The sequence below is a fragment of the Neolamprologus multifasciatus genome, chromosome 2, assembly GCF_963576455.1.
Source record: "Neolamprologus multifasciatus chromosome 2, fNeoMul1.2, whole genome shotgun sequence".
Taxonomy (NCBI): domain Eukaryota; kingdom Metazoa; phylum Chordata; class Actinopteri; order Cichliformes; family Cichlidae; genus Neolamprologus; species Neolamprologus multifasciatus.
Genome location: NC_140440.1, coordinates 27,725,181 through 27,746,323, shown reverse-complemented (window position 1 = coordinate 27,746,323; position 21,143 = coordinate 27,725,181). Strand labels below are relative to the sequence as shown.

At 42.5% G+C, this 21,143-nt stretch overlaps 2 protein-coding genes across 5 annotated transcripts in view; one reads left to right on the top strand and one right to left on the bottom strand.

Moving 5' to 3' along the window:
- spock1 (SPARC (osteonectin), cwcv and kazal like domains proteoglycan 1) overlaps positions 1 to 5,598 on the top strand; it is a 106,790-nt gene extending 101,192 nt beyond the window's left edge. For all 3 annotated transcript variants that reach the window (XM_085133943.1, XM_085133933.1, XM_085133929.1), the window contains 4 exons: positions 818 to 1,039; positions 1,477 to 1,539; positions 2,123 to 2,260; positions 4,159 to 5,598. In XM_085133943.1, coding sequence (XP_084990069.1) covers positions 818 to 1,039; positions 1,477 to 1,539; positions 2,123 to 2,260; positions 4,159 to 4,355 — 620 coding nt within the window. In that variant the 3' untranslated portion in view covers positions 4,356 to 5,598. The remainder of the gene's footprint in view (positions 1 to 817; positions 1,040 to 1,476; positions 1,540 to 2,122; positions 2,261 to 4,158) is intronic.
- Positions 5,599 to 9,325: 3,727 nt separating this feature from the next.
- Positions 9,326 to 20,082, bottom strand: bicc2 (bicaudal C homolog 2). 2 transcript variants are annotated; one of them, XM_085133824.1, is made up of 19 exons: positions 18,270 to 20,076; positions 17,097 to 17,143; positions 16,679 to 16,748; positions 16,436 to 16,515; positions 16,127 to 16,288; positions 15,989 to 16,042; positions 15,523 to 15,738; positions 15,190 to 15,441; positions 14,930 to 15,061; positions 14,543 to 14,732; positions 14,301 to 14,434; positions 14,021 to 14,223; positions 13,535 to 13,640; positions 13,023 to 13,062; positions 11,537 to 11,700; positions 10,323 to 10,533; positions 10,059 to 10,228; positions 9,817 to 9,916; positions 9,326 to 9,702 (listed from the first exon to the last, which is right to left on the bottom strand). In XM_085133824.1, the coding sequence occupies exons 1-19, from the start codon at positions 18,544 to 18,546 to the stop codon at positions 9,572 to 9,574; spliced, it is 2,739 nt and encodes a 912-aa protein (XP_084989950.1). In that variant the 5' UTR covers positions 18,547 to 20,076; the 3' UTR covers positions 9,326 to 9,571. The 2 variants fall into 2 exon arrangements, with proteins under 2 accessions (XP_084989950.1, XP_084989942.1); XM_085133816.1 differs by having other exon boundaries at positions 9,326 to 9,916; positions 18,270 to 20,082.
- Between the last annotated feature and the right edge of the window lie 1,061 nt (positions 20,083 to 21,143).

Here is a 21,143-nt window from a genome sequence, read left to right as displayed (position 1 = left end):
TATCTGAATCTTACACCCAAAGTTTTAATCTGATGTAAAATGTATAGAAGTCCATTACTGTATATAGTAACTATAGTTACTATAGTTACTATATACAGTCTAATATACCCTAGTAAGCTATAGTACTTTTTCCTTTGGGAAGGTACCATCTGTGCAGTCTGCAATTCTGTTGAAGAAAGATGTTGAATCTATTTAATTATTCTTGAAAAATAATTGATTTCTGTGCATATTTTTTCACACTGCATGAAATTAAAGTTGATTATGTCGATTAAGTATCGTGAGGTGGAGGGTGGGGGGTGGTTCCCTTTTTTTTTTTTTTGCTGGGAGTTTGCAACCCTATTAGTTAGGTTGCTTATTCTTTAAAATACCAGAATAGGGAGGATGGAGTAGGTTTAACTTTGTTAGATTGATCAGGGTTGCTGAACTATGAAATATTTTTGGGTGCAGTGTATTTTTTGCATACAGGTATAACAGAATAGCTTTAGTGTTTTTTTTAACTTGAGTTTGAACTTATACAATATGCAGCAAGATATTTAAAAAAAACAGTTTTATTTATTAAAAAACACACTATATCGGATTCATATCAGTATCGGCCGATATCCAAATTTATGATATCGGTATCGGTATAGGACATAAAAAAGTGGTATCGTGCCATCTCTAGTCTGAACTCATCTCAGCTCTCTGCCGCTGAAAACACTCTTGCGCACATACTCGAACTCGAAACTCAGTGTGTTACTTTAAAAGAAGGAAATGTCGGTGACTTGGACATGTTCTGCAGTTTCAGGTATTTTTTGCCTCTCCCTTTTTTCTTCTCTAGACTTTGATACAAGCATCCTGCCCATTTGTAAGGACTCACTGGGCTGGATGTTCAACAAGCTAGACATGAACTTTGACCTACTCCTGGACCAGTCGGAGCTGAGTGCCATCTACCTTGACAAGTATGAACTGTGCATGAAGCCTCTCTTCAACTCCTGTGACTCGTTCAAGGATGGCAAGCTTTCTAATAACGAGTGGTGCTACTGTTTCCAGAAGCCCGATGGTGAGGAAAGGGGGATGAAAAATAAAGGGATAAAAGAAGGAGGGAACATATGAATAAGTAAGGAAGGAAAGAAAGCTTAACAGATATTCACAGATACGAGTTGCCTGCATTACCTCATTTAAGACCAGTTACAGTAGTTCTGATATAATGTAATAAACTAAATGTTAGTAACGGAGTACTAATAAAAACATGTTTTTAATTAATAATGCATTAAGAAGGATAAATAGTCAGGTCATTCAAGGACTGTAAATCATTAGTGAATGTAAGGATAATGGGTATTGAGCCTGATAGCAAAGGAGGATGTCTCCAGTATAATATGTCACTAAGCTGTTAGTGGAGGGAAACAGGTTTGAGTGATTATTAACTATAAGCTAAGATACAACTAGGGCTGTTTCAGTTTTCAATTTAATGATACTGACTTTCTTCTGTTGTTGTAGGACTGCCTTGTCAAACTGAGAAGAGCAGGATCCAGAGTCAGAGTCGAAGAAAGAGCCTCATAGGTCAGTCTGAAGTGGCAGCTGTCAGTTGCTCGCTCCTTTAAATGCCCTTGGAGGAAAACTCACGACCACAGAGTGAAATGGCAGTTGGATTTCTTTTAATAAATATTTTCGAGTAGGGGAAAAAAGGAGATATTGCACCAGCACTATAAAGCACATCCAGGCACTTTGTACACATGTCATCTGTACCCACTGAGCAGATCGTGTAGTGTTTCAGCTCACTACAAAACAGCTTGAAAAACGAGCTGGGACAGGGTCAAATGAAGGTAAGAGAAAATAGGTGTGTGCGTTTGTGGATGTGTGTTATCAAGCGACTGCTTTTCCTTAAGCAGAATGTATGGTTCCTGTCTGCAACCTTCACAGCAGTAATTGATTGTTGATCTCCCTCCCTGTGTGAATACACAAGAACTTTTGCTGCAACTTGAGGACGTGTACATGTAACCCCTTCTGAGCAGAGTTCGCATTATATGCTCAGATATTATTTTTAATTTTTGTCTGTTTAACCTTTCCAGCAGCTTTCTATAACTTTCTGTGACTTTTCGTCATCCCTTCTCATTTCCTCCTGCTTTTCTTTGCTCGTCCCCAGGCACTTACATTCCCCGTTGTACTGACGAGGGCTACTTCAAACCAACTCAGTGTCACGGCAGCACTGGCCAGTGTTGGTGTGTGGACAAATATGGCAACGAGATAGCTGGCTCTAGAAAACAAGGCAATCCCAACTGTGGTAAGACCACATGTAGATATTCTTCAGTTTGCTCTGTTATTCCTCCATTTCTCTGACCTTCTTTCTGTGTTAGTGCTTTGATCCACGTTGTCTGCTTGAACATCTGTCTTTTTTGTTTCATTTGTAATCTTCTACAAATTAGAAAGCCTGCCGATCTCTTCTTTACAACACTGAAACACAGAGAGCACTGCAGCTGCAACTTTGTTCTCTTTCTTTGTTCAGTAATTCTCCCCGTGTGTCTCTATCTGTACCGGTATCTACGGATCAGTTATCATTTAGGAAATAGATAACATTAGGCATGCCTCTGGAGCCAATTCAGCTGTTTCTAATATGCCTGATTCTATCTGCCTCTGATATCCTGCTCGTGTACCTCTGATAAAACACCAGCATCTTGCAAGTCAAGACAGAAGATTTGTCACACTTGTCAGCAGGGAGCAATGTCAAAAGATCTGTTATGAATATGAATTTGAAGCAGTGCTGAGGCGTACCTCACAGGGGAGAATAAACAAATAAACTACTGCCTACTGCATTATATTTTGACAAAGAATATACAAGATTAAGTTTTTTGACATGTTATAGTGATAGCTAACAAGTCAGCCATGGAAATTCAAATGAAATGGTCAAAAAGCCAATAAAAGCACTTTGCTACAAATCAATTGCACTGTGGAAAAAAGAACAATAATTAGGAGGAAAGAATCCAGGCAGACATACTGATTACCAATCAAACAGCCAACTCACTGGCAGATTGCACCTCGCACGGATGCCAGTCTAGTCGAAAACCAGTAAATGCAGGTTCCAGTATTGATGACCGTCCAGCCTCCATGCACACATGCACACGCGTAGACAACACCAGTCCTAACAAGCTCATCTAACTCTGGCTGAGTGGCCTGAGGCAGGGGTTGCCTGGAGTTCTCCCATTCTGGCCTGCGTTGAACAAACAGGTAGCAATGCAGCAGCTCTCCACTCAATAGCCTGAACACAAGGACACCAAACTGATTTTAACAGCGTAAGTGCCACTCAACCACAGCGCAGTTGTACCCAGGTGTAAATAGGCTGTTTTGAACACAGACTAATTTGAAGTTCGAGCTTCAAAAAATGCTTGAGGCAGAAGCTGATAATGACTCCTGTTCACACTGTAGCTCCACTGGATTCAGCATTAGTCTGCCATTAACCAAACACCACTAAAACCATCCAGTATAATCAGCTCCCTGTAGCCGCATGTTGTTTGTTGGGTAAATTAACAGAAAGCAAAAGTTGTTGTTTTTTCATTTATTTTTTCTAGTACATTATTTACTCCCCTGAAAAGAATGTATTGGTTAGGCAAAGAGTTAGCTCATGATGGCCTACTCTGATTCTGTGCCCTATTTCAAGAGTTTACACCCAGGCTAATTGCTAATATTAGCAATTAGCTATTGTTTTGCACTAATTGCTAACATTAGCAATTAGTGCAAAACAAAATAAGGCTGGAGCTAATGAGAGTGGAATTAGTTTTAAAGGTATTTGGGGGTGAAGTGTTATACTGATTGTTTTGTTTTGCATCATGACCTCCTGTGCCCTCTAATGAAAGTCTTGACACCTCTGTATATATCAATAAAGATGTGGTTTGATGACTATTAGCATAGTTTCCGGGTTTTTTCAAAGGTAGCTGCAGAAGCGTAGACCACCCTTGCTAACTGCCAAAGCAAACCCACTAATTTTGTCATATAAGCAGGCCTTTAATATGACAGAAACCTGTCAGTTCAGAAAAGTGCTGGAAGGGTTACTTCCAGTAGGCTTTCAAGTTTCAGGGAGCCCACTGGCAAAGAATTTATAATCTGGGAAATCATTAATATGTCATATTTAATGTTAATCTGGGGATATCTGTGTAATCTCTTTATTATGTTTTTTTCTCTCTACAGATGAGGATCAGGAGACATCGGGGGATTTTGGCAGCGGCGGTGCGGTCATACTCCTCGACGATCAAGAAGAGGAGCCATCACAGACCGGTCGGAGCCGGCAGAAGAAGAGACGGGGCCGCATCCATCCCCGAGGGACCATCGAGGACGACGAGGACGAGGAAGAGGACAAGGATGACGAAATCGGCTACGTTTGGTAGCTCCGCTCCATTTTCCTTTGCCATCAGCTGACCAGGAAACTCCGTTAACTCAGCACAGATCTAAAGCCATTCCAATGTCTCTTCCTCCAGTTACCTTGGCAGCAGTCCATCTCCTGGCCCCTCAACCTGCTACTGCAATCTCTGTCCCTCATCCAAATCTCTCTCTTCAGTGAACCTCATCTGACCTCTTCATTTTCAAGCGTTTCACTCTGTCCTCAGACAGAAAATAGAGAGACTATTAGATTTCAACAACTGTCAAGCCCCTTTTAGAATTCTGCTCCAGCTGTCCACTTTCTGCCTCCACGTTCCCCCAAACCTGTGATCGTAAACACCTTCTAACAGGGACTCTATTATCTCTGTCACTCGTTCCATCTTCTTTCAGTCGTTCTCCCTTTCTCCTATCACTGTATGTCCATGTCAGAATCTCTGGTCAGTCTATGAGCCCAGATATGTTAGCTGATGTATTGGATGTAAATATGTTTCCTTAAGGGAGGCCAGGCTATGGACTACCTTCCCTGTTGCTCCATCAGCGGCTCATTTTCATATTGTGTGTTCCACCGTCGGGCTCCTTCTGGTGTTCAATGATGTTTCTGCAAATTGCTGCCACAGTTTAAGGCTCTGAGATGCTCCTTCTCCCTCTCTCTTTCACTCTCTCTCTGTTGTTTTAAGGAGGATTGTAAAATATTTGTTGATCTTGAATGTTCCAGGAAGCCCAGGAAACAATGAGATTAATGATGTATTGTCGTTGTTGTTGCATGTTTCTCATCGTGTTTCTATAAAAGAGAGATTTACCTGGCCAGGTCTAGCTCTATGCATCTCAAACAGAAAGTGATGCCTATTTGGCTGCTACAATACTTTGTTGCTATGTTGATGCTGTCTAGTGTCTTTTTGGTTCTTCTCCCAATCTCAGGAGGTAGGAAGTTGCATTGCAAAGTGTGATAGCAGTTAAGAAAAGCAAACTGCAAAACCTACAGTCCAAATCGGTTGGTTCTCAGCCAGCTATTCTTCTACTAATTGGTCAATAGGGCTGCTGAGGATTTTTGACTGCGCATGGACACTAAGCTGCTCCTGAGCTGGGAGGACACACAAAGTCATGCAGAAGAAGAGGCTCAGTTGTGCGTCAAAGCGTTGGATATGTTCAGTGATTTGAAATTGAAGTCTTCACCATGTCAACTACGTGAACTTTTATTTGTAACTTTGAGAATTTAAGTAAAGTGGCACTTTGGGTGTCTTTTGAACCTTACAGGTCTGCGTCCATGTGTCTCTTGTTCCCCCGTGATGAAACTTTTTAGGCAGGACGTCATGTGTTTCATCTTATTTCACAAAATCGTGATAAAAAAAAAGTGATGAATAAAAACACATCTCTTGCCTCTCTTTGAAACCGCAAACACATTTGCATAAGATTTTTTGCTTTTATTTTTTTCCGAAGCCCGGATTTTGCTGCAGTATTACAATCAAAGCCCTCCATCAATACTGACCTTTTCCAACCTTGAGAAAGCGTCGTCCCTGTTAGAAGCAGACATAAATGGTAGCTTCAGAAAATACTCTTATAACTTGCCTTTGAGAGAGGAGAATCACAAAGCTAGCGGTGCCCATAAGAACATAAAAGCTTAATGAGTGTTTTTGTAATATCAGTGGCTAATGGGACAGCTGACCCCACTGGCTTGAAACGACCTGCGCAGCACTTTGAAAACACATTGTACCAACAATCAGAAGCTAAAAGGACAACTGAATCTTCTGGCTTGAAAAAGCCTATTCAGCAGTTCACAGCACTCGCTGTCACACAGAATAGACAATGGGCTTAACTATGTGCATCAAATTATGCTGGAAGCTGTGGAGGGTGTATAATTCTGGGACCCTGGCTCGTGCGTCTTCTGCTGTCATCAGGCTACATGAGAAACGTTGGAAAGAAAATGTCTGTCTGCTTCTTGTGTCTCTACTGTATCCGCCTATATTCCCAGTTGCAGTGCTATATGGCTCTCAGCTATTCCTTTCACTGGATCCTTAATGATAATTAGTGATAACACCGTCTATCAAATCATAAAGAAAACAAAAATACATTTTGCTCAGATTCCTCTCCTTGATAAGGTCTCCAAGGTAACCTTTAAATATAGTCATAAGTAGGAATGCATCTACTTAAGCATCTGTGGCACCAAGGCCATGCTTGTCTATCTTCAGGAGAAAGACCTTGCAGTTTCAGCAAAACATCTCTTCCTTTTTAGAGCCGTCACATAAAGTGTTCAATTTCTGTTATTCAGAGTGATGTTTAAGGAGGACATACACGTGAAGGGTTTGTTTATTCAGAATTAAGGTGAAATCGGCTTGTTTTCCTCATCTTTCCTCTCACTCTGTGCTTTTGCTTGAAGACATCTCGGTCTAGTGCGTTGTCTTTTTGCATCTTTGTTATGAAATTTTTGTCACAGCATGGGTTCGTCCAGCCACCTGCAGCAGAACTCCAACTCGTGCAGATGCCCTTTTACTAAAAGGAGTAATCAGACAAAGTATCACTGGGTTCAGGATTATGATGGATGTTTTGAACACACGGAAGGTTTTTTAGGAACTTCAGCTAACGTGGTGTACTGCACACCACGGCTCACATTCAGCCACTCACAAGCTGTCTCATTATTGTTTCTGTTTTCTTCTGCTTTCCCACTGAAACTCACTCCTCTTGTAGTGAGCTCTGTCCTCATCTCAGAAAAGGGAAAGCTTGGTTGCATTCTATCCTCAGGGCACTTCACTGCTCTGTTTCGTTTCTCTATTGGCTGCTTCTTTATTATCCCCAAATGACTTTTCATGTTGGGTGGATCCTCGTATCCACCCAGCGTCTCCATAGAGACTGGTGATGGCCACAAGTGGGGCTTTATGCAGTTGGCTGCAGTTATCGTATGGAAATCGAGCTCCTGGGTGGAGTTAAAGTGTTAAAGCAAAAAAAGGAATTTCTTTTAGTCAGGATCTTGTCCAACACATAAAACCTTATGTTATACCTATACTTTGTTTCTTCATGTAGTTTTTCTGTTAGTGAATTTTTATTAAGATGCTTGCATGGAGATTCACATTGAAGTTGAAAGATTGTTATTTAACACTTGGCAAAAATGTAACAAAGCATATTTTCCAAAACTGCTTCCCTTATACATACATTCACAAGATGTATTCAGTAAATAGCCATGTGACTGATCCACAGTGACAAGGGGTCATCATTTATGTAGGACTACACGGCATTTTTCTTCCCTCATCCCACATTTGGAGACAATGTCCTACATGTGGATTTGCTCCACTTTATGAAACTCACTAGTGCGGCACAGATGCATTCCTACATTCTGTCTTTATCTAATAGCTGTGAAGAAAACAGGTAAGGCTGTCATCATGGCTCGAGCACAGGTTAATAAGTCACCATCTTTTGCCATGTATGTGTTGGTAACAATAAAGACTGGTAGTTTTTAAAGGTCATTTGCACAGTTTTGGAGTTTCCCACTGGGGAAAATATGACAGGAAGCTCATTGTATGTAGCGCCATGCATGTAGTTTCATTGATGAGATGCTTATGAAGATGTGGTGATGTTTGAATGCATTCATACTGAAATAATTCGATTGTTTGTTGGTATCAGGTTCCCTACATACACGTCAGTTAAATCCGTGGGCTTCCATTTAAAAGCTGCAGCGTATACTACAAGTTATTAATATCGACAAGCTAAGTCCAGTACTAAACCAGACTTCTCTAAAGTGGGAAAGCTGCGATTGGAGTCACTCATACCTTCATTTTACATATTTAACTGGGCCATAAGTCAAGATTGCCACTTTACATGTTAAAAGTCAAAGTGGATCTCCAAAGTCCTCAGGAATGAGAGCACTGCTCATTTTTTTTCCAGGTTGTTTTCATTCTAGCTGTGTGATCAAGGACCAATTTACGCTCACAACCCCAGGGGACTGCAAATAACTACCTGACAGGACAGAAATTCAGCAGCCCTCCAGAGCCCGAGGACCAGATTTGAGGATCACCAGTCTAAAGCCTGCCTATGTAATTGGCAGACACATTGTAATAAGTAGGGATCATCTCCCCCTAATCTGTCACAGCCCACCACTCGCACTCACGCTCTCTTTCATGCTTGGCTGCCACTGTACCAACCAGCTTGTCGAGCCTCGAGACAGATCAGACCCCTTCATGCCCTCCAGTGGAGCTATCTTGGCCCATTCAATTCCATGCGATAACCAGCACTGCTATTCCAAATTTGCACATATCTGTCAACGCCCTCTCCCTGATGGCACGTATTTTGCTGCATGCAGCCTTCTGCAAATAATATTAACAGGTACTAAAAAGCGGCTGTACTGGCTTCATTCCAGGGAGTAGTGATAAAACGAATTGAAACTCTTTGTCGAGAAGTCAGAAGACGCATGCAAACCACTATAATAGGAGTTTCATATTACCCTCAAACAAATAAATGTATTTATGGTTTCTAAATCATTTTTCTTATCTGATACTAGGCCCTGTATAATTCAAAACCAAACCCCACCTTGTCCAGCAGGAGCTGTGATGCTGCTGTCACTTTGAAACAAATTGCATTATTTTCCATGCAGCACAAATGTGACGTGAATTTGTAAAAAGAAGACTGTGTGTGACACTAGTGCCCTCTTGTGGTTTGCTCCCAGTTTTTACTTGCATCACACATTTCCACTGATGACATAGGAGGTTATCAATTTAAGGCGTTGAACACATAACTGAGTCCGGCCATAGACGTGTTGCTTTTTTTGAAAATATATCATTCGCTATTTTTTCACTCTCATAAAAGAAAACAGTCTTTTACAGCAACCTTTTAATTATCATCACTATGACATGTTTTTTTTCTTGGGTAAATCTTACAGTTGCATAAAGATTGTGGTTAATATGGTCAAAATATAGAGTTTGCATAAGAAAGGCACTTTATTACAAAAAAAAATCAACATTTTCTCCTGTTCCTGTGGGCTTTGTGTAGTTCGTTTCTTGTCATAACTGAGTTTCGGATGGAAAGCCTCCTTGTTTTGAATTATTATATAAAAAAAACTTTGGGTTACGCTGTAGAAGAAAGGCACCCTGTTTAAATGTTTTACATAATTTTTGTAGTTTCTCAGGATAATCTCGCACCTCTCCCTTTGTAGTAAATGAGCTAGTAAGACTTTTGTACTGGCATCATCATTGTTGTATATTTTCCCATTAGAATATCTCCACATATTTGGCGTCTTCCCTCACCAGCGGTTACTCTGAGCTGCAGCTTCCACATCCATGATTCGTGGAAGTCTACCACTAGCACCACCTTCCAGGTAGCCAGGCTTCACAGCAGGTGTATCTGAGAGCCTCCTCTTGCTTTTGTTCAGTTCTGTATCAGAGGAAAAATAATCAATTTTACAAGAGGAGAGGAGCACAGCATACTGCCAAAACAGAGAGAGAAGTGGACACGGCATAAATCCCGGCTGAGGCTTCAGAGATTCACCTGAGATTGCTAATAACATCTTGCGCCTTGCTCCAAAGGTAGATACACCCACTTCCTTCAGATCTTCGTCAGACAGAGTGAGGAATGTCTGATAGTCAATCTAGAGGAGTGCAGACCGAAGTTGCATCATGATGCTCATTTATAATGCATTAACTCTTTTAGCTTGTGTTTCCAAGCTGAATGAAAAAAAAAAAAAAGCGATTTCACAAAATGATCAAGTGCGACTCTCTGTGTGAGTTTACCTCTTGCTGTTCAAACACATCGATGTATTTGAGCAGGCCCAGCTGGCCGAGCAGCTCGGGCAGGTCATCTGTCAAGTGGGGGCTGGGGCTCCGCTGACTGCAGGTCGACCCCCTCCTCTGTGAGCACACACTTTCGAAGTAGCTGCTGCCATTGCTCGCAAAGCTCTCCGCTGAACACCAGAGGTCAAAGTTTAGAGGAAAAGGTTACACGCAGCAGGGAGCAGGTGATCTCTGTTTAGCTGAGTGCACAGAGGTCAGACTTACAGGGCTTGTCGCTTCTACTGCGGTTCATTGAGGAGGCAAATGCAGGAAAAGAGGATGATGAGGAGAAAGTAGTCAGAGGTGAGGATGGGGAAGATGAGGATGAGGACAAAGAGGAAGAGATGGGCTGGGATGAAGATGCGGATCCACGTCTGTCCCTCCAGTTCTCAGAGTCGCTTCCATTAGACACCTTTCCTGTCTGAGCAGCCCAACACTAGAAGGAGATAGTAACAGCATTAAAGTGGACCTATTTTTGCTCTTGGACTCTATTAACTTTGCATGATGCAAGGTTAAAGATATTCCTTATTTATCTTTTACTGGCTCTTGTATTTTTCTTGTATTGCTCTGACACTTTGTCTGACAGGTTTGAAAACCAGGTGGATGTTACTGCTGTTCTTGTATCCAAACTGAAAATATGGGGATCTATAATAAGTCCCCTTATACAGGCTAATGTTGCTTTCTTCTGACAGCGTTTTGCACAATAGCATCATCGTGTCATTTTGCCACCATGCCCTACTGTCATCTCTCCCCTGTCTCTGTCCCAGAGACAAATAGCTGCAAGTGGCCATAAACTTTCTAATGCCTGTAGATCCAAGGATTTAGCCACATCCATTTAGCGTGTCTCTAAACCAGCTTATTTGCCACTGTGGGCTGATCTGTGACAGTAAAAGTCCTTCACTCGAATCTATCAATGCAGCGGGCATAGCAAATGCTTCCTCCCAGTTGCCTGGGTCTCAGAGGAAAATTGAACTCATTGGAGAACTGCCTCTTGCTTTCATTATCCTAAGTGAGTCTTCTTCTACATCAATGGCCAGTGGGCAGTCAGAGAGCAGCTATTCAAAAGGCTTTAAAAGAGCAGGGGAGATGAGCTGAACCTGCTCAGGTAAACAGGTTGCCAAAGAGTGCCTGTGTTGACCACACCGATGGTATCAGACGCCAGGTAATTGAGCGTACAAATTGGCAGTGCTTACCACACAGTGAGATAAATGCTCGAGACTGTTAGGGGGCAAAACCAATAAATGAGACTGTGTTAGAGGGCCACCGTGGCAGCGCTTGTTTCACTGCACTGCAGTAAAAGCTTCAACTGAATTCAATCCAACAAAAGTAGCTGTACCTATAAATCATGAACTCTACCTATAACTTTGAACGAAAACTCAAAATGTTAATCTGTGAGACCATTTTTTCAGCTTTTAAGTAAGCAGTAGGCTCATCTGTACCTGTTGCTGGTTATTACCGGTGCTCAGGTAGGGTTTGTAGTTGCGTCTGCTGATGTTGCGAAGCTCTTTTACAGCCTCGGCTGGCATAGACTTGGAGAAGCCAAGGCCACTCCACGTGTCTGTGGGCGTGCGGACCTCTGTGACTATAGGCTTCCTCTGCATGGCTAACATAAATACACATAAACACGGAGTTAGAAAATGTGACTTTGGGACCAACTGGTATCAAAAGCATTACCGTCTGTGATGTTGTCTGAAATCTGATTGCCAGCTTTCATATAAATGCAGCACGTTGCATGTTCAATGCGGAAAGTCTGACTGTAGTAGTGCTGTGGCAAAAGAAGTGAATAAGGAAACACTTTCAGAAAGCTTTACAGCTTTAAATTCACATAAATGGATTTTGCAGCAAGCATCAATACTCATATCCGCAGACTGTCTATCATAAAAATGCTTTGCAGGTTTTCCACGTCTTCTTTGGTACTCTGATGTGAGCGGGCTGGGTTCATGTGTTAAATAATGAATCACGAACAGTGTTACTTCTCTTGCCAGCATGTGGCATACTTAATAAAACTCTGAGCGCTAAGACTTAGACTGGCATACGCACTCAATCGACAAACAAGTGACCCTGGGCCTCTTCCATGTGTGAATGTGTGATAAAAACTGCAACAGTACTCCATAAAGAGTGCAATATCAACAGGATTATTACTGGTAGGTTTTCTATCGGGTGTCTTTGTGTGTATTTGTGGCGTAAATGTCCCATTCATATCCTGGCATACGGGTGTCTTAATGGCTGTGAGGCAGATGGCCCATTCAAACTGCTAATTCATAATCCCATAAAGGAACACTGAGGGAATTTGGTACCATTTGGCTGCAAATCTCTTCAGTATCTCTCATTCTGCGTGAGGGATGCTACGTGTATGAGAGCGCACGCACCATTCCTGGATGCATGTGTGCGCGGGTTGTCTGCATTGTGTACCTACCCCTGGTGAATTAAGTGGGAGTGCCAGTGCTACTCTATTATAACTTTGGCACACTGCAGCCCATAAACAGGCCCCCTTCATCAGTTGTCTTGGCAGTGAGCACTGCGGAAATGGGACCCCTTTATCAAATCCCTACTTCTGCTTGGGATATTAATGTGTTTCCCCTATAGCATGCTTGAATAAACTTAAAAGCCTACTTCATCTGGCTTAATCCACTGACATTAAGTATTTTTCCAGCAATGATGTGAGCAAAACATGTGATTGTTACCAGCAAAACGAAATTATTCCTGCTCCCGTTCAGCTCCGAAAACAAAACAAAAAAGTGTGCTGATGAGCAAAACAACAATATACTTCACCAAAATCTATTTTCGTGCAACTATCTGCAGAACAGCAGCTGTGAATCAATAAAAAAGAAGGAATGCTTGCTTAGCAGTGCTAATCATTGTTGCAGAACATTTCTGAAACCGCAGCAAGACAGGAAGAAATATTAAACATTTAGGAGGACTAACCTCTGGTTGCCAGCAGTTTCTTCTTTTCATAGTCATAATCCTACAAAGTACAAACAGGAAATGGAGTAGGTAAATAATGCATGAAATTGAATTTTTTTTTTCTTTGGTTACTGAGAGATGGGAGGATAGCGGGAACCTAATTTACAGCAGGAACAAACACTTGCATAAGAAAACACATCCTGCTGCCGTGGCAGTAAACTTGTTAATCCTTCTTTGCATAACCTTTGCGTATGTGAGATGGGAGAAAAATAAGAGGGGAGACAAACAAAGAGAGAACCCAATTTTCAAAATCAAACTGCAAATCAATAGATTATAGACCGTGACAAAGAAAATGATCTTCCCGTTTTCAGTTTAACGTGACATTTTCAGCGTTCGCTCATCCACTGTCCTACAGAGATGTGATTATCTGTCCACTGAGCATCATCCGTGACCAAAATGTCTGCCACAGACTCCGTGCATAACTTCGTGAAGAAACAAGCAAGGAAGAAACCTGCAGCTCCTGTTTTTCTCACCTCGGCCTTGAATGAGTCAGCGCGAACATTTTGAGCCAGAGTCACATCTCTCCTCAGGCTGTTCCTCCGCTCACTCCTCCCCCCCTCAGTGTCTGCGTTCAGCAATCTGGCACAGTCAGGAGGAACACGCGCGCGCACACACACACACACACACACACACGCACACACACAGATGGTAAAGCAAGGTTAGGTGAAACTGTGATGGCTCTGTGCAATCTTTGAGTTCTTATTAACTCTGTCTTTCACCTGGCTGCAGCAGTTCTACGGGAGGATTTCAAAGTGTCATCGTGCGGTTTAAATATAGAGTGTGTTAAATGTGAGCTGCATTATTAAAACTGCACGCTCTGTAGAGCTGATTTATATCAAATCAAACAGAAACCAAAGTAAAGCAAGTATAAACAACAACAAAAGAATTTTTCAGAAGTTAAGACTAAAGATTATGAAGAGTCATCAGAGAGTAGGTGTGTTTACCTGCTAAACGCTCACCTGTATGTTAACACCTGCCCTGTTGAATGGCGCCTGCCCTGGCTGAAAACCTTGGCAATTTCAGGACCCTGAAGGCTCCCCCTCCGACCATTCAGTCCGATCCTGCTGATGCTGCTCTTCAAAGCGTCACACGTCTCAGACGATGACATCGCCACACCCTCAGAGCTCTCATGCTGACCAAACTGGTCCTCATTTTCCAGAATCTGTAAAAAGAGAATTGAGAATTTTCAGAAGAATTTCACATTGTGTTTTGTCATTTTGAACATTAACAGTGAAACACCTTCTCCAGAGGTCGACCATCTGTTCCCTTCGGCCCTGCCCTACCCTCGTCAGTGGGAGAGGTGAGGCCTGGTGGAGGTGAGGGGCGTGGCTTTGTACCGTTCGGCATCTCTGTAGCAGGAACAGGCACGGGGCCTGATCAGCAAGAAGAAGGGTATTATGAATGAATCAGTATGAAGCAGAACAATTTAAGAAAGAATTATTGTGATTGCAAAAACAAATCACATGTGTTAATGCTCTCACCCTGTTCAGACAGGCGAAGCTGCTGTAGCAACATATTGAGCCAGTAATTGGTCAGCCCACTGCCAGGTAGCAGAGAGCCAGGGGTCATTTCAGCTATCTTAACAGTCTCAGAGGAATCCAGCCCCAGGAGCAGACGGCGGGCCTCATAGAGGCAGGAAATATTCCTTTCCAGACCTTTCACCACAACTGACTGACAATTATAAACCAATACAGATTTTTAGATCAGTACTCAACTCAGCAGAAAACTACAGGGGAGAATATTTTGCATTCAAAATCAAAGAAATATTTCAGGGCAAGTTTTTATCAATACAAAGCCCAATCAAATTAGCATTTTTTTTTCATTTGTGTCTCAAACAATAAGCATCAGAGCCACGAGGTAAAATGTACCTTGCTGGTCTGTTTTACTTTGGGCTTGACGCTAATGAAGACTCCAAGGTTTCGCATCATCTGAGCCAGCTTGCAGGGATCGGCCTCCCCATCTTCACGCATGTCAAACATCAAACACATAGGCAGACAGTCCTATTGTGTACACAAATATGCAAACATCACACAGATTGTAAAAGTATCAACCATTAAAAGCAGCAAAGTTTTCTCAGCATTGTTTTTTTAGCAGTTATGGGCACACAAAATAAACAGCCCCGCTGTACCATGAGCTGCTGCCGAGCCAGACAAACCCCATCAGGGCTGCCCTGAATGAGCAGCGAGGGAGGACTCTGAGGGGCGCTGAGGTCCGGTAGGATGATCTGGGTCTGGGTCTGGTGCATAACGCTCAGGAAGTGAGCGCCATTCTGTCCCAGCAGGAATAGGTGCTGCTGGGAGGTGACGTCCAGCTGGCTGCTGACAATACCGCCTGCAACCTCTGCTCCCAGCAGGAGGTCCATCAAGATGCAGGTCGCCTGCTGTGAGGTGATGGTATATATAGTCACGACATGATACTTAAACCTCATTACCCAGTAGTCTCCTTAATCTTTAACGCTAACCTTTACAACATCTGCATTGCCCTGCAGACCCCAGACGGTGCAGCAGCTTCCATAAAAGGGCGGCTGGGCTTGAGGCTGGGGTGGCATGGCCCTGAAGCTCACACTGACCCCAAGAGTCTGTACTACCTGCTGGATAAGTGGTGAACCTGGATCTGGCAGAGCCTGGGGCACAACACTCACTGGCAGGTCAAAGGTCAAGGATAGCGGCTGGAGGTCCTGGGATAAGAAGGGTAAGGGTTCGATGAGAAGGAGACACAGAAGGGAGGGATAATGAAGAGGTGGGAGAGAAACAAAGACAGAGACAAGACAGGCAGTGCATTGACAGATATACCTGTCCTTTTTGTGTCAGCCATCCTCTTAATCACTCTATTGATCTTTCCGTCTGACAGGAGTGAAAATATTGAGTGTTGAGACAAATAAAAATCTATTCTGTGCAGTTTGCTCAAATTACACATTGACAACTCACTCTTATCCTCCTCCTGGCTTCCTCTACGCCTTCTACGGGCCCAGCGATGGAGACCTGGTAATAAATAACATGTAAACGAATTGGTTTTCAGTTTCCTGTCATAGTGGCAGCAGTTAGTGGAATTAAAATGCCACCTACCTGGTTGCTTTTCTCTCCAGTAGCATTGTGACGGTTGGAGTCAGGGAAATGAATATGACAGGATGTGACCTCCATCACTTTTTTGATATTCCCTCCGCCTTTTCCAATCACATGAGAATGCTCCGTATAGGCCACGTCCATTTTTAGAGTCACCTTGTTTACCTGGTTTTATGTAAACACTGGTTATTTGAGCAGATTTCAGTTCAATACTGGCCTTAACATAAAAAAAACATAAAATGACTTTTATTAAAAGCTTACATTACTCTATGAATTCTTGACATTGTAAATTTAAGGCACCAGCAACCTCACCCTGGTTTCCAACACTTCTAGTATCTTCCTTTTGGCTTCCAGGACATTAGCTCTCTTCCCTTCCACCTTCACGTGTGGATCTAGGTGGAAACAATAGATGGAAAATGATAAATCTCTGTTAACACACACACACACACACACACACACACACACACACACACACACACACACACAAAGCTGTGGGAAAAACACAAAACAAAGAGCACTGATTTTGGTGTGAACGGAACATGAAGAATTTGCCACCTTTCTTTGATTTGGCTCCTATCTTCAGTTTGGATGGCCATTTCACCTGAGTGTTAGTTTCTCTCATTACCTGTGAAAGCACGGACAACAGAAGAGCGTGAGAAACAAAGAAGCTGCTGTCACTCTATGCAGGAAAGATCGTAACAGATACAATGAGAACACAGCAGATCTTAGGATACAAAGCTGCCTCCACCTCCAATTATCACCACCATAAAATCTGTAATCACTGAATGAAGAGCATCCAACAAGTAATAAAACTGCAGCAGGGATGTTTTCACTGGTCTAAGATAAATTTCACCACGAGGCTTTAAAACACTAGTGATTAGACTGTCAGTGGTTTTTACAAAGGAAAATGGCCAAATATTATTAGTTGTTTGGTTTATGAATAAAGTGTTTGAATGTGTGTAGAGCCACTTACTCTCTCAAAAAACTCCTGTCCCGTCTCGACACCCTCATGCTTTGGAGCTGAAAGAAGAAGTAGGCAAATGTAAAAACGATCAGATAAAGATGAAATAAACCCCTAATAAAACCCAGCAGAGAGATTTGTCAGGTTGTACTGGTCGCCGCGCAATGTTCAATATGACGCATTTGAACACAAAGTCTGGATTTCAATGTTGACTTGGCTGAAATTTGTCAAGAAAGTGGAACAAGAGGTTGCTGGGAACATAAACAAGTTTAAAAGGCCATTGCTCCATGGTGACATTTACAGGGTTCAGGGGGAGCCCCAGGAACGCCTTCAACCCCCTCCTTTTATCACTACGGGTTACGCTGGCCAGAGCTGAGGAATGAGAAGAAAACACTATGGGGTGGAGCAAAAGGTGGTGTTTAGGAAAGGCAGCCACAAATTAGCCTGGAGACAACTAATCACATCAATGGCATTTGCTGACGCAAATACCTCCCACTTTACCCAAACAAAAAGAAAAAAAAATTGAAGTACAAAACCAAGGGGAGGGAGGGGGGTGTGAAGTGTGAAGGCCTGAATGCGGTGTGACAGATTATTACCTAAAGGGTTGAGATGGGATGTTTACTGCCTGATTGAGACTGCAGTAAAAGCAGAAGTCCCAGCTGCGCGCGCATTAAAAACCAAGCCGCAGTTATCAGAGCTGAAGCACTTTCCCATCAAGCGCAAACATCAGCTTGTGTCTACAGCGGCGGCACGCTGTCAGAAAGAGTTTCCCCGGCGACACAGGGGAGGCATTTGTCATAAACCCGCCAAGCAGCCATAACTAACAGCGGCAGTTACCTTTGCTTCACAGACGGGAATGATAATAGCCAAAAGGACCTGCGAATGCATAAGCAATTGCAGGTCATAAATCACAATGATGCAGCAACAGGGGTTTAGTGGACGGCGTTTACTGATGGCGACAACAAGGGCACAGGCGGCTGGAGGCCCCCAGAGGCGCTTGGGATCAGGTAGATAACAAGGTCAATGAGGAGCACAGGATAGGATAGGTTTCAAAATAACACAAAATTCAGATGTTGTAGAGTTCAAGGCAGACTGTGAGAATGAAGTCGATAAGAAAGCCCTGAAGTTCAGGCACATAGCACTGACAGTTCCATTCATAAAAATTGATAATCCCATTTAACTCACCATACAACATGGTCTCCAGCTTCTTCCTATCAATCCGGAACCTCTCCTCCACCCACTCTGGGTCCAAACTCTTCCCTTTTGTATTCTCCTGCTCCGAATCACAGCTTCTTCCCACTTCTTCATGTTCCTCATCTTCTTTTTCCTCTCTGTCACACTGGGTCTCACCCAGGTCAGCATCTGCCTCTGAGTTGGGTTTTAGGCTGTCTTCCAAGTCAGGCTGCTGGGGTGCTATAGTGGTCGGGACTGGAGAGCTTTCCTCTGTGGTAGTGGTGGCCATAGCAGGACTGAGCCCTTGTCAGTGGTTTTGTGTGTGTGTGTGTGTATGCATGTGTGTGTTTCCGAGGAGTATGTGTGCATGTGTGTGACCAAGGAGACCAACAGGGGCAGAAAAAAGGGAGAGAGGGGCAAGAAACACCCCCTGTGTCTTTTTTTTTTTTAAACATCCCCCACCCCCTTCACTTAGTTTGGTACACAAAACTCTTTATCTGCCCATTCAAGCTTTAGGAGCCTTGAAGGACTTGTCTCTTTGGCTTTCATTGCACAGATGGATAAAAGTAGCTTCTTTGCACCGGCACACAGTGTCTGCTCTATCGTAGTGACTGCAGAAAGGCTAAGACAATACAACTTCAAGTAAGGCTCACTTTTCTCAGAACAAATCCTCAGTAATCCTCACTTCAGTGTCCACAGATTATCTGGATTGATAGTCAAGGTCCAATGATAAGTCAGGACACAAAACTCTCTCACACAGACACACACACGCGCACATCCTGACATCCAGCTTCACATCAACGCACACAGCTAACAAAATAAACAGGTCATCCAGCCACCTCAGATCATGTCTGCACTCCCTCCCCGTCCTCTAAATGAGACACAGAGGGCTTCAGATTCCAGAGGTTGGGGTGAAAGCGATCAAAGGGGTGTAATGCAGCGGTTTTTCAAAGAAAGCTTTCAATTCCTGTCTGTACTAGAAAAAGTCCTACTATCTGCAACTCTACCAACAGAATACTGTAAAATATGAAAACATATATATACTGTATCAAAGTATGATCACATCGTTAGTATCAGTAGTGTCATTTACTGTTCCAGGTAACACATTTGTAACTACTTCATATGCATCTCTCAGATCCTGTATCGGGTTTTTGTTGGATTTTGTCCTATTTTCCTTCAGATACTGTTTCCCTAATTTCTTTTGAAGACATATTGCACAGCATGCTGAAATATGGCCAAATTTTAATTAACAGCTCTCTGGGAATCACCTTGCTGGTGTAAAATTACTGATTTAAGCTTGTCAAATGGTATTATCTTTGATCTTTATCAAAGATTAACCTAAAGATATGGGAACAAATTATGGGATTTTGTGACAAACCTAAAGATACAGTTTAAAAAAGCTTCCTTGCTAATCTGTCTGTTAAGTAAAGAAACAATCTTTGTTCATTTTTTTGGTTAGGTACCTTTTTCGTGGATGAGTCAAAGGTCTGTGTTAAGTGGCTTAACAAGTGGGATCAGGCAGAAAATGAAGGAAAAGCAGCCAATGTTCAAAGAATAACTTTGAAAGACCTTCTAACACCTGGAAAAAAATGAAATCTGGCTCACTGGAAGCAAAATATGAAGAAATGAGGGAGTGGCTCAAAACCTTTAGACAGTGCTGTATTTCGTTTAATAGCTACTCATACAAGTCAGATTCTGATTAGTCTTTGAACCACCAAAAATACTTAGGACTGCTGTAACACAAAGCATGAATCTCTAAAAATAAATGTAGCTATCAGATAACAGTGGTGAAGCAAGTTTCTGCTGTCATAAACTGTTTAAAATGGACAAAATAAAAGAGCAAATGAGATTTCTGAATTTGTTTAGCACTTATTATTAAGTCCCCTCACTGCTTTAAATGTCTCACATTTGAGAGCTGAAGTGCAGATTGTATTATGAGCAAAAACAAACTGTTCAATTAGTCAGCACTTGTGGGACTGTGCTTCCAGCTCACCCTGATGTTTTTCCATATTGCCAAGACAAATCTGGCCCCAGGCGAAGCAGCAAACACTATCTGGCTGTGCAGCGCTCTTGCTAACGTTACAAACTACTTCAGGCTAGACTTATTTGCCTGAGGAGGATCGTAAATGAAAGACGTGATGACTCCATGGCAACTGGTCAGGGAGTGAGTTATTCAAAGTTTAATCTGTCTTTACAATTGCAGACCTCTTACCTCCCGCCCCTTGTTTAGACCCATCTGACGGGAAGGATGTGGGTTTCCAGTAAAGCACAGGGGTGTGCGTCACCGTTTGATCAACATGGAGGGTAGAGAAGGCCAAACGCTCCTGCAGAGTGACTGATGAGGATGAGCTCTGGATGATGCTTAGATCAGCCCCTCAATTCATCAATGATTCAGATCAGGAGCATTCTATTCTCCTTATTCATGAGACCACCTTACCAAGAGGGCATTCTGATCCTTGGAAATCTTAACCAGGTCTTACGAGTGCTGATGTGTGTGAGAGAAGTGCTACAGATGCAAAAATAATAATAATATAAAAAAGGCCCATAGTGCAGTTAATCCTTAATCAGATACTATCAGTTAGGCAGGGACTTCATTAAAAAGTCAGTTTTTGCTTTCCTAATGAGCAGACTCTTTAAAAAACATGTAAATTTTAGAATTATTTAAAAAATGTTTAAGCCCTGCTGCAATATTAAACTAATAACTTGTGAAGCATGGACTGTATCACATGCATTCGCTCATTTATTCAGTCAATATCGCAACGTGTGCCCTCTTATTTAAAAGTCAAGCAGTGTGTTGCTGTGGATGCAATATGAAATATAGCTCACACTTTTGCCAGTTTGCTGCAAAGATAATAGTCTTTCTACAAAGTCTTGTTGCCACTGAAC